Source organism: Anolis sagrei, chromosome 4 (assembly GCF_037176765.1).
Source record: "Anolis sagrei isolate rAnoSag1 chromosome 4, rAnoSag1.mat, whole genome shotgun sequence".
Taxonomy (NCBI): domain Eukaryota; kingdom Metazoa; phylum Chordata; class Lepidosauria; order Squamata; family Dactyloidae; genus Anolis; species Anolis sagrei.
This window is the reverse complement of record NC_090024.1, coordinates 229,753,842-229,766,236: the sequence shown is the minus strand read 5'-3', so window position 1 is coordinate 229,766,236 and position 12,395 is coordinate 229,753,842. Positions and strand designations below refer to the sequence as shown.

At 37.6% G+C, this 12,395-nt stretch overlaps 1 protein-coding gene across 1 annotated transcript in view; it reads left to right on the top strand.

The window, feature by feature from the left end:
• The window catches only part of SYCP2 (synaptonemal complex protein 2), a 53,348-nt gene extending 46,386 nt beyond the window's left edge, over window positions 1-6,962 (top strand). Inside the window, exons 36-39 of the mRNA XM_067467116.1 lie at window positions 2,808-2,866; window positions 3,809-3,887; window positions 5,282-5,338; window positions 5,436-6,962. Coding sequence (XP_067323217.1) covers window positions 2,808-2,866; window positions 3,809-3,887; window positions 5,282-5,338; window positions 5,436-5,507 — 267 coding nt within the window. The 3' untranslated portion in view covers window positions 5,508-6,962. The remainder of the gene's footprint in view (window positions 1-2,807; window positions 2,867-3,808; window positions 3,888-5,281; window positions 5,339-5,435) is intronic.
• The last annotated feature ends 5,433 nt before the right edge of the window (window positions 6,963-12,395 follow it).

Sequence of the window (12,395 nt, the reverse complement as noted above, 5' to 3'; positions counted from 1 at the left end):
TGCTGTTAGAAGGCAAAAACATCTGTAATATATGGTAATAATTGTATTGAATTTATTACCTGCCATTCCCTGCGGCTCAAAATTATCGAAATCTGCCCTCCATCATAATTTAAAATTGTACAGATACTTAGCCATTACACATCAGTTAATTCTTCCAGAGCTCACACTGTGCATTGTTTGAAGGCTGACTCATGTATGCAGTTATCATCACGATTACTTTGTTGTTGAGATTATCAGGTAGCTCTTGTCTCTTAAGAGCACTCTGATGAAGAGATATGGAACAGAAACCTTTACCTGTTAACATTTTTCTGTGTGGGTGCAAAGGTCCAAAATCAGGGTCATTAAATACACCAGGCAGCATGAAGCATACTTTGAAAAGTAATGACAATGCAACTCAGGATGTTCTTGCTTACCTAATTCACATTACTGTAAATTTTCCCAGATATGCAAGCTGTGGGTCAAGTATCACATTAAAAGTCTGATAAGTGGCAACATCTGTTGGCTTTAGAATGTCAAAACAGAGAAATGCATCAGATGTAATGTATAGTATGCTCAGGAACAGTTTCTTGGAAAGTTTAAAACACTTTATTAAATAATGTAGTCACTGATGTTTGTGCCTGATTTTATTTAGGTAAATATTTATTTAGATATTTGGCTATAATCCTGTACAGTGTTTAAAGCAGTGGTTCTCAACCTGTGGGTCCCCAGGTGTTTTGGTCTACAACTCCCAGGTGTTTTGGCCCACAACTCCCAGAAATCCCAGTCAGTTTACCACCAACCTTTCAGTCAGCATGTTAGGATTCTGGTAGTTGAAGGCCAAAACATTTGAGGACTCACAGATTGAGAACCACTGATTTAAATGTAAAGGTAAAGGTTTCCCCTGACATTAAGTCTAGTCCATTTCTAAGCCAAAGAGCTGGTGTTGTCCATAGACACCTCTAAGATCATGTGGCCAGCATGACTGCATGGAGTACCGTTACCTTCCCGCAGAAGTGATACCTATTGATCCACTCACATTTGCCTGTTTTCAAACTGCTAGGTTGGCAGAAGCTGGACCTAGTAGCGGGAACTCACCCCGCTCCCCGGATTTGAACCACCAACTTTTCAGTCAGCATGTTCAGCAGCTCAGTGGTTTAACCAGGGGGCCCAGTGTTTACAGCAGTGGTTCTCAACCTGTGGGTCTCCAGGTGTTTTGGCCTACAACTCCCAGAAATCCCAGCCACTTTACCAGTTGTTAGGATTTCTGGGAGTTGACAGTGAAAACATCTGGGGACCCACAGGTTGAGAACCACTGGTTTACCGTCTCATAAACTGGATTTATGATGCTGAAAAGGTTTGAATTCATCTTTATTGTCATTGTACCAGGAAGAGATGAGTGAGGAGGCGTCTCCTCTTCTACCAGCAGTGTTTTGTGACAAACAGTTGCAATGGTCCTTGCAGCTGCTTGTCAGAAATTGCCCTTGGTTTTTGGTGTGTGGAGAATGATTCTTCACTCTTCCATTGCCTTAGGAATCTCTATGTCAGTGCTCCTTCCTGGCTTCTTAGATTGGTTGTAGGGACTTGCATACAGCTCTGTCTTAACTATATATTTTGCTTCAACATCTCAGCTATTTATATTCCACCATAGGCAGCATGTTTCAACCAGTTTTAAAATGTACACACATAATTTAAACAGAAAACATTTTAAATAATTTGACAAAAGTGATAATTAGAGCTGGCTAAAGCAGTGTGAAATGCACATGCAGATTTGAATAAAATCTATTAGACCCCAAGGGTTTTATTTGGTATTGAAATGACACCAAATCCAACCTCTTAGCAGGGAATATTCCACATCAGGGTTCCATAGCAAAGAAGGCCTTCTTCGTATCCTCCCAAGATTGTATTATGACTACTGGTGGAACATATAGGAGGGTCTCTTATGTATATTTCAGTCATTGTGAAAGCAAATAGAAACTGCAATTAAGTAGCCAAAGTACCCATTTTTAAGAGGTACAAAACCCCTTAGTTCTTTACCTTGGGTTTCCTTCCCTTTCAATCTCTTCCTTTCTTATGTCACCCATTTCTCCTTTCATTCTATCTTTTTTTCACTCAATCTTTCACTCTTACTCATCTCACACTCTCATCTTGCCTCATGTTCACATCCCTTCCCTTTCATTCCCATTTGAAAAGATCCAATACCCAACACAGGGAAGCCTCATGCAACATTGCCTGTAGGTCCACTAGTAAAATGAGTATCCCATACCTATCTCCAGCTTAATTACTAGATAGCTTTGTGGCTCTTACCCTTTAGTTTTGCTTAATTTTCTCCTCTCACTTTTCTCTCACTCTGGATCCCACTAAGGTTTTTATTTAGTCTTTCTCTCTGTTCATTCTCCTCTCCCTAGTAATAAATAGTAAGTCTTTCTTGCTCTCTCTCCCTGCCACCCTTCCTCCTCTCCCCTCCCTCTGAAGTGTTTGAAGATTCTGGGAACTCTTTATAATGAAGTACTATATGAAGCTTCCTACAAAACCTCCGAGGAAAAGAATATCATAAGTCATTCCCCAGCTCTCCTCTTAGGGAAACTATCACCAAATTTTACTTAACTAGAATTTAATTCATTCATGTTAAAGATTAAGTTACCCGAAGGTGCACATCTCTAGGGTTCCCTTAGTTTCAGTTATCTATGTTTCAGGGTCTTGAAGCTTGATAGAGATGGAAATATTATTGCTACTGTTATAGATGTAATATGATAAAGTACAAAATGAACTGTGAGATTTTTTAACAGTAAATAACTTAAAATCCAAACTTATGTTACATGTAATTGTAGAACTTTTCAAAGAAGCAATGTGAAGCATATAGCACATACAACAAAAACGAGCAACAAAGGTCAGTGTGCTTTCTTATTATTGGAACACATCATCATCAATACATTTGCTATTTTTATTACATTGTTATGTACGTTCCTGTTCTCTCAAGCATCATGTGCATGATGTTATGTAAACAAATGTACATAGTGCTTGATAATAGCGCTCTACTTTATGAGACTTAAAATCTAGAAGAAAGGGACAAAAAGAACAGGGGGGATACAACAAATATAGAGGAGGTATATGTATTGGTTTTAAATATTGGTTTTATATGTTTTTAAAGGTATTATTGTGTATACATTTTAATTTGTTTTAAATGTGGTTTTAAGTGTATATTTCTAAGGCATCAAATGGCTGCCTGGTTATAAGCCACCTTGAGTCACCTTCGGGTTTGAGAAAGGCGGGATAGAAATATCGTAAATAAATAAATAAATATGTACACTTATTTAAGTTAGTTTTTACATAAGTAAATCAACCGATTCAATAAGTTTACTCTAGTTGGGCTATCAAGAGTATTTAGACTACTATGTCAGTGTATGGTCAGTTCTACACAGCCATTCAAACTGAGTCCGGATATGGATTAAAAAGAGCTAGTTTAGCTACGTCACGTCAACACAAGCAACCCAGGAACCAGTTCTAGAATGCAACAGTGGTCAATGAGATTAGCTAAATGTGGATCAGTCCGAACCCATAGCATATTTTTTTCATACCTTGCCTGGAGTGATACGTTGATGAGCATGGGCAGGATGAGCGCTGATGGGCATCATCTTGCCCAGTGCTCATGAATGCTGTAGTTTTTCTCTGGGAGGAGGTGTTTATCTTCTAGCTAACTTTATCATATTGTATAAGTTGTCTTTGATGTTATCTAAGCATCCTTATAAGGAAATGTAGATATGTTCTATTCTACTTGTACAATCCAAAAATTATTTTTTTTTAAATGACATTTTGATTTGTACCCTCTAAGGCTCCAGAATCTTAAAACATCATTCAAAAAGAACATTTATGATACAGCTGACTGTGAGGAATTTGTTTTTACTTCTGAGGTATGTCATTTCTATATCAATGCACAGAAAGAAAGAAAACCTAATTTGTAGTAGCTTCCATTTTCAGTTGGCATCCTGTCAGTATCTACTAAAATAGACCTGTTCAATGAGCAGTTGGATGGCTACTTAGCATGTATACAAATACAGCTAATAAAATTGATCTACTTTAGTTAAAACTAACAACAGTATTAGGCTGCAGTGTCCCCAAAAGTATAGCTAACAGAGTAATCAGTGCATTTGGAAGATAGCAAAGCATTCTCATGCTGAGATTCTCGTTTCAGAAATAATGCCCTCTGTTTCACATTAAGATTTTAAGAAGTGGTTGAGAAAGTGCCAATTTCAGTGGCAGATAATTTAAGAAAAAATAGCTAACACAAATATTTGATGTTTCCTTGGAAATGGTTAGTGTGCAAAGATAGTGACTATTTTGCATGTTACTTGACAACAAAGAAGCTCAATTCCAGCTCCCCTGTAAGCATATTACACACACACACACACACACACACACACACATTTCATACACAAATGTGTTGTTTAAATTTACAAAACTTAAAATCTACTTATAAAAGGCTTGTGTGGCTTCTTTGTTGTTATCACATTTATATCCTGGCACTGTCTACCTTTTCCTTCCTTTAGTAGATTTTTAAAAGAATGCAGCTAGTTTAAGGCAGGCTTGAAATCAGGTACATGGCCAATTTAAATTAAAGGCATCTCACACCCCAAAATATTTTTGTTTTACATTTTATACTAAGTGTTTTAATTGGATTGTGTTTTTATAAATGGTATACATTGTTGTGAATCCTCTCTTGGGAGAAAGGTGAAATATTAATTAACTGATTTCCATCTCCTGTTTATATGTATCAGCATGTAACCTTGCAACCTCCCATTTGGTCTTGGCCGACAGCAGATAATTCTACCGTGATAAATTTTGGACACTAAATCAGTCTCACAAACGATGGCAGAATTATTCACATACGTCACTTATCTGCTTTGTTACTCTCAGCTTGTTTCTTTTCAGATAGTAGACACACTATCTGATAGGTTGGTCTAGCAACCATGCCTAATATTAGACATATTAGACATTAAACTAAAGACAAATGTTCAGCAACAATGAAATGTACCACATAACTCTTTGACAAAATGGGGGGGGGGGTATACTTCCATTCTCAGAAGTTTGGAATCAAGGAGCATAGTAGATCCAAGAGACTATAGATAAATGTATTGGAAGGGGATAGACTCTTCTCAAAGCGTATTGCAACGCCTATCTTCCAGCAATATTGTACTGAGACTCTGAGAAGGCTGATTGTTTTTGAAATCACTGTGAAGTCACATGACTTGAACTTACCCTCGGTGACTGGATTAAAGATTGAATTAAAGTTTTGGTTATATTTTAGATGCATCAAATGAAAGCACATTTGAAGGGAGTCCAAGAAAGATTTCTTAAGGAAATGGTAAATATCTTTTTCATTTTGCATTATAATTATCTTTATATTGTTTATTAAAATAATTTTTAAAAGTAAAATCTAATATGATTTTTTAAAATCACAGCATGAAGAGGAATTGCTCAATGTTCGCAAAGGTCTCCAGTCACTCTTTATGGACGAAAGCCGACATTTCTAACATAGTAAAAGGGTGTGTATGTGCTTACTATGCATTTTGTAATTAGATTGACCCCATATTTTAGGAATGGAACATTTACTAGTTGCTTAAATCTCAGCATAGACAGCAGACAGTTCTTATATGAAATCTTTTCACTGTTTCTATGATTTTTGTAGATAAAAGGGGTATTTTTGCAATTTCTTAAAAGCCATTGGAATATTTTTTTAGTCATAGAAGGATATAATCCGTAGGGGTGCTATCAAACAAAGCAAGGGCACAAGTGATGAGGAAGTTGGGGCCGGTGGTTAAGATCCACAAATACTCCACTGAAGAGCAGTAGGAAAGAGGGATTAGAGAAGGAATAGTTTTAAATGTAGGACTTGCTCATTCCACTTAGATGACACCATAAACAAGGCAGATTTCAATTAGCATGAAATAACCAAGGAAGCCAATGAGAATCAAAGACTGCAGACTTTGAATGCCAATTTGTTCAAGCTTGGTGAACATTAGCAGCTACTATATTTAGAGTCTGCTAAGATGCACTGCTGGTGATCAATTTCTTAACAGGCTGTTATGGGAACATGTCCCTGATTGAGAGTGAGGTAGTCTGAGCATCTGCCCCAAAGTATGATGGCACCAATGGTTGGATCCAGATGTAGTTATGCTTACAACAGACATTTAAGTTTAATTTGCCCCATTGATTTGAATAGACCTACATATGAGCAATCCGGTTTAGTCTTTGAGTATGTTACTATCTGCCACTGGAAATAGTAGCAGTAATGTATGCATTGTGAAATTCAGGTTGTAATTAAATTTTTCTTTTGCTATTAAAAGCAAATAAAATTATATTTGTGCATATTTTATCTACATTATCTACAGTACATGATTTTAAGTACAATTTTTATAGTCAAACCTTTTTAACATCTCTTAACTGTATTGGAAATGGTTAAAATAATGGAATTTTGTTATAAAGATTAAACTATTTATTCAAAAGACTGATAAAACTTTCAAAGTATTTGTTATTGTTGTAACAGGAATGTTTTCCATGTTGCTATTTTTATTTTCTGGCTGAAGCATCTGTCTGCAGATACTCTCTTAGAGACACTTACCTGGAAATAAGTGCAGAACTGTATTTCTAAATGAACATATGTAAGATATATCTGCATCTTTTCATGAGTTCAATAACTTATACAGCAATGCATGATCTGAATAATGTACTATGGAGTCCACTTTGAAGAAAGAGCTGTTAAAATAAACAATGTTGTACTTGATTTTGATAACATTCCATATCTAAGATTTTAAAATCCTCAACCCATGCACATATTCTTCAGAGTAGAGATCACATAATATCTGCTATAATAATGAAACTTATCTGTTTGTTGATGACACAGCCAAACTTATCTGTTTGTTGATGACACAGAATGTCAAAGGGGACACCTTTGGTATCTTTTCTAACATAAACAATAAAATAGTGGCTTGGGCCATCTTCCTTATTTGTCAAATAAAAATGAATGAAGTTATTAGTTGGTTCCAACTCTGTTGACTCTGGAAATAGAAGTTGCTTCCACTCCTTCTAGGAAAATAATTCTGCTTCTCCTACACCCCTTCTCCTAATTTCTGGTGATTCTCTATTCACACAGGAGTCCTCTCTACCATAGAGCCATGCTGATTCAATCGAAGGGTCTATGCAATCTAGCATTTTGTTCAAAGCAAGTATCAGTGCAACATCATTTTCCTATTCATGCTCCTTGTCAGCTAACCCGAACGGCTTGCTGTTTCTGCTACTAGAGAATAATTTCAGCATGACTGATAACCCATTTTCATTGTTGTTTCCAGTCTTCTTTTCAAGCCACCCTAACCGAAGTTGAATCTAGCCATGGTTTTCTAATAATGTTTAAAGAGGCCTGTCAGACATGAAAATAGTGACAATTTCACCAAGCTTTTATTATATAAAGCTATTTGTATATCTATGCTGTAAGTAAAGGTAAACATTTCCCCTGACATTAAGTCTAGTCATGTCTTACTCTGGGGGGTGCTGCTTATCCCCATTTTTAAGCCGAAGAGCCACCGTTGTCCATAGACACCTCCAAAGTCATGTGGCCAGCATGACTACATGCAGCACCATTACCTTCCCACCAAAGCGGGATCTACCCACATATTGATCTACCCACATTTATATGTTTTCGAACTGCTAGGTTAGCAGAAGCTGGGCCTAGCAGCAGGAGCTCACCCCGCTCCCCAGATTCGAACTGCCAACCTTTGGGTCAGCAAATTCAGCAGCTCAACAGTTTAACCCTTTGTGTCACCAAGGAGCCCCATCTATGCTGTAGCCAACTGGAAATAATCCTGGACTATTAATACAAAATCAATATAGAGATAGGCCCAGTATAATGCCTTATTGTTAAAAGTTTAAAATAATATAAAGTCTACACATTTTACCTACATAATACAAACATTTCCTCTCCACACTAATTCACTTGTTTGATATGAAACATTATCAATATAATCAGCAGAGACAAGGTGTTATCTACGGGCATACGTTAAGCAGGAAGCTGTCTTCTAGAAACTTTGGTTCTGGCCACAGAAATGTAATAGACACAACATAGTAGGATAAAATAGTTTCTTTCTCTAAATAGGGAATACTGGTTTTTAATTATTAAATGATACATTTAAGTTGTGAATAGATCAATTAACTTTTAAAAACAGGTGTTTAATTGTTCTTTAATTCCTTGATGGCCCTAATTTTTGAGTGTCTAATGGGTTTTAGGTGATTATATCCTCTCAGCCTTGAAGTAATCACCATGAAGAAATTCCTTTTTATATGCAATATCATTTTCTTACCACTAGATGGTCCTAATGTGGTTTCAGTCATACCAACATATACAAGATTTACTATAAAGTATTTAAACTGATAAATGTGTTTACCTGGTGGGTTTTTTTTTTTGGTATTTCTTTTTCAAAGACGGGGACTTTCAATCAGTTTAACCAGTTCATAACATCATCAAAACTGAGGCCACCTACTTTTTTAATGAATGACTTGGTTTAAGATTCCAAAATTTATATTTTCTGTTAACTCAAAATATGCAGGATCTGCTCATGTGCACATATCTATATGCGCATTTGATACTGGCATGTAATGTGTGTTCAAAGTGGCATGTGCAACCAGCAGGACAGGTAATCCTGGCACTGGAATGAGAACTGTGTATGTAAGATCAAAATCTACACTCTCCTGAGCCATTTTTGCAAGTGTGTCTCTTGATAAGTAAAGCTATTGATGTTACTACATATATTTCTGGTGATGTTATGTTGAATATTTGAAGGAGAAGAAATCCTACATTTTCAAATTTTTAGATTGTTGGGGGAAAAAAACCTGACCAACAGTTTGTTCAGTAGTGCATATACTTGTGTATACATCTAGCAGTTTGAGTCCAAAAAAATCTACCCAAAAACCTGGGTTGATCTATTCACAGGACGGTATAAGTACTGCACCTTAACTCTTCTCAAAAAGGAGTCATCCCCGTAGAATCATAGAATTGGAAGAGACTGCATGAGCCATCTAGTCCGACCTCCTGCCATGCAGGAAAAGCACAAAGTACCCTTGACAAATGGCCAAACAGCTTCTGTTTAAAAGCCTCCAAAGAAGGAGCTCCACTACACTCCGAGGCAGAGAGTTCTTCTGCTGAACAGCTCCTACAGTCAGAAGTTCTTTCTAATGTTCAGATGGAATCTCCTTTTCCATGATTTGAACCCAATGCTCTTGAGTCCTGGTCTCCAGGGCAGCAGAAAACAAGCTTGCTGCCTCCTCATGACAGCTTTTTCACATATTTATATATGATTAGCATGTTCCCTGTCTTCCTTCTCTTCTGCTGGTGGAACATACCCAGCTCTTTAAGATTCTCCTCATAGGGATTCCTGGTCTTCAGACCTTTGATCGTTTTAGTCGCCCTCCTCTGAACATGTTCTAGGTTGTCAATGTCTCTTTTAAATTGTGGTGCCCGGAATTGGGCACACTATTCCAGGTGAGGCATAACGAAAGCAGAATAGAGGGTGCCATTACTTCTCTCAACATTATACTCCTTCTGATGCAGCTCAAAATCCCATTGGCTTTTTAAGCTGCAGTGTCACATTGTTTGCTAATGTTCAACTTGTCCTCGAAGACTCCAAGATTCTTTTCATAGACTATTGTCAAGCTAAGCGTCACCCATTCTGTATCTTTGCATTTCATTTTTTCTGTCTAATTTTAGTATCTTCTATTTGTCCTTATTGAATTTCATTGTGTAGGAGAGTGGCAAAAGGTAAGAACTTGAAAGAAAGTTAAAATGTCAATAACTCCTCTTTTCCCTCTGCTGTGTGCACTTGCACACACAGGCAACTTCTTAATGGCAGTGTTGGAGGCAGGCTGCATGGCTTAAAAGGTAGTTTGAGGGGCTACCACCTTGAGGTGTAGCTACATGGACACAGCTATGAACACAGGATCACAGCCCATTTGAATGACACTTTTCCCTCTATAGTCATGGATTAAGCAGGAGCATCAGAGTATCAAAAGGATGTGGCCTTTTCCAATTTAAATAAAGTGTGCTGCAATTAAGTCGGTACTTTAGACCTGTTATTTTAAAAGGACGATTGAACTTTTTAAACACACAAAACACTTTTCAATATGGTTCACCCAACACCTGTGAGTGATATGTTTCTTCGCTTTTCTTGGCCACACAGGGGACTGAACCCCCAACGTGTTTTGGCTGGGGGGTGGCCAGATTACCCACCACTGCCAATTCATGATCTGTAGGAATGGGCAACCCCCCTCCCCATTTAGCCTTTAAAAAGAAAAGAAAAGTCTTCATAGGAGCCATTTTTGTTACCTTCCTGGGGTTTGAAAATAAAATTAACTGTAGAGGGAAGGAGGAATTCCCCATTAAAGCTCTTTAGTTTCACTTTCAATGAGGAGGCTTTCCAGGAGGCTTGCCTTAAAGGGAAGCCTGAGCCTGGGGAGGAGGGATGGCTGTAGGAACTGCTTGCTTGGATGCTGAATAGAGATCCCAGGGGACAGTCTCCATATCTGCAAAGGTCCAGGTTTTTCAATAAGATCCGAACCTTTTCAGGTATCTTTTAAACCTGGAATTAACCTGGATTGTCGGATTTATTCCAGGTTGAAACGGATCAGCCTGAAACATCATCAGGACAACTCAAGTGGCTGTGTCAATGGGGCATAGGTCATCCAGTAGATTTCTATGGCTGAATAGGGATTTGAGTGCTGGTCTCCATAGTCTAATGGTCAAATCCCTATACCATACTGACTCTCTGATAAGACACCGGTCAACTCTGTTTACCTGATGTCAAAGTGATGCTGTCTTTGAGCAGCAGGAAAAAGATAGTGTGGTGTACATTTTCATCTACAAATATATAACTGAATTTTAATAATGAAAGGGAAAACAGACCAATTAGAAGATAGAAAAAATAAATTGTCAGTTGATAGAGAAGCAGCTGTATCCTGCATGGCAGAAGACACAATTTTCAGACATAATGACAACTGTGGCACTGTTGCCACAATCATAGATGCCCGTCCAACCTACCTAAATGTTGGCAGACATATTGAGTGGAGGAGATCTGTTCAGGTGCTGATCAGGATGTGAGGAGATGGAGGTTTCTAGCCTTTTGTCAGTGAAGGAGGCTCATACAATCAGAAGCAGGACCCCTGTTGCACTTCCTTGTTGCGAACCCTTACTGGTAAAAGGGACTGAAAACATCCTTCTCCTCGCACCCTGATCAGCACCTGAAAACACCTCCTTAAATCAGTGCTGCTGCAGTTATTCAGGTATACTTTGGGAGTCAAGCCAAGGAATGTTATGTAATTAAGTAGCTGATGTAGCATATTGGTGGATGCTGGATTTAGGGTCATGAATTTATCTTTTTATCCCTTTTAAATATATATATATATATATATATATATATATATATATATTCAAATGTTGGTTGACTTCTGCTATGTGGAGTCTTCCACAGAGTATTGCAAATGTAACATGTTTGCTCCTGATGAAACTCTTGAATATTATACTGCTCCATTTCTCTCTGAAATAACTTTTTTTCCTGAATTTCCCTAGGCCAGTCTTCCTCAGTCTTTTCTCAGTCTTCAAGCAACTACCCATTTAAATAGCTCTCTCTCTCTCTTCTCTCTCTCTCTGACTCTTCAGGCCAAATTGATAAGCAGCTAGGAATGTAGAAGGTTTTAACTAGGTGGTAGATGGAAGATTAGCCTGCTGTACAAAGCATTCCAGCATTTTTGCCATTTTCCCCATTGGCCTATTTCTATGCATTTACTGAGGCGCATGGTCCATCACTCACCAACTACGGACTGTCAAGTGCTGATCAGGATGCGAGGAGAGGAAGGTTTCTAGCCTCCCTTTTGTCAGTGAAGTACTGTCAAATGGCCAGCTCAATTATTTTAGGGTTCCAGAAAGGCAAGAAAACCAAGAGGTTCAGTGACTTTCATGGTTAAGCCCTTGGACTGGAAGATTTTATTTGGCTAAATAGGTTAGACTCCATATATGTCTGCCTTTTATGTATCTCCATGTTACTAGAACTATTTTTTCTGAAATTTATCTTGGAAATATTTAGGTAAATGTTAAACCAGGTATGTTTAAAATGCAATCAGAATGACACCTTTTTTGGTTCAAAGTATAGTATAGTATACCTAACCCTATTTACTCAGATGGGAATTCCTCCCCCATAAGTATGCTTGAAATGCAACCTTGAGGTTGTAATCACATATATACTTACTGGAATTAAGTCCAATTGAACTCAATTAAGCTTATTCTTGATAAGACAAATATAGGATTACATTGTTAATCTCTTACTACTGGACAAACTGTTTTTAATTTGCAATTTTTTTTGTGATATGATTTGGAGACTATT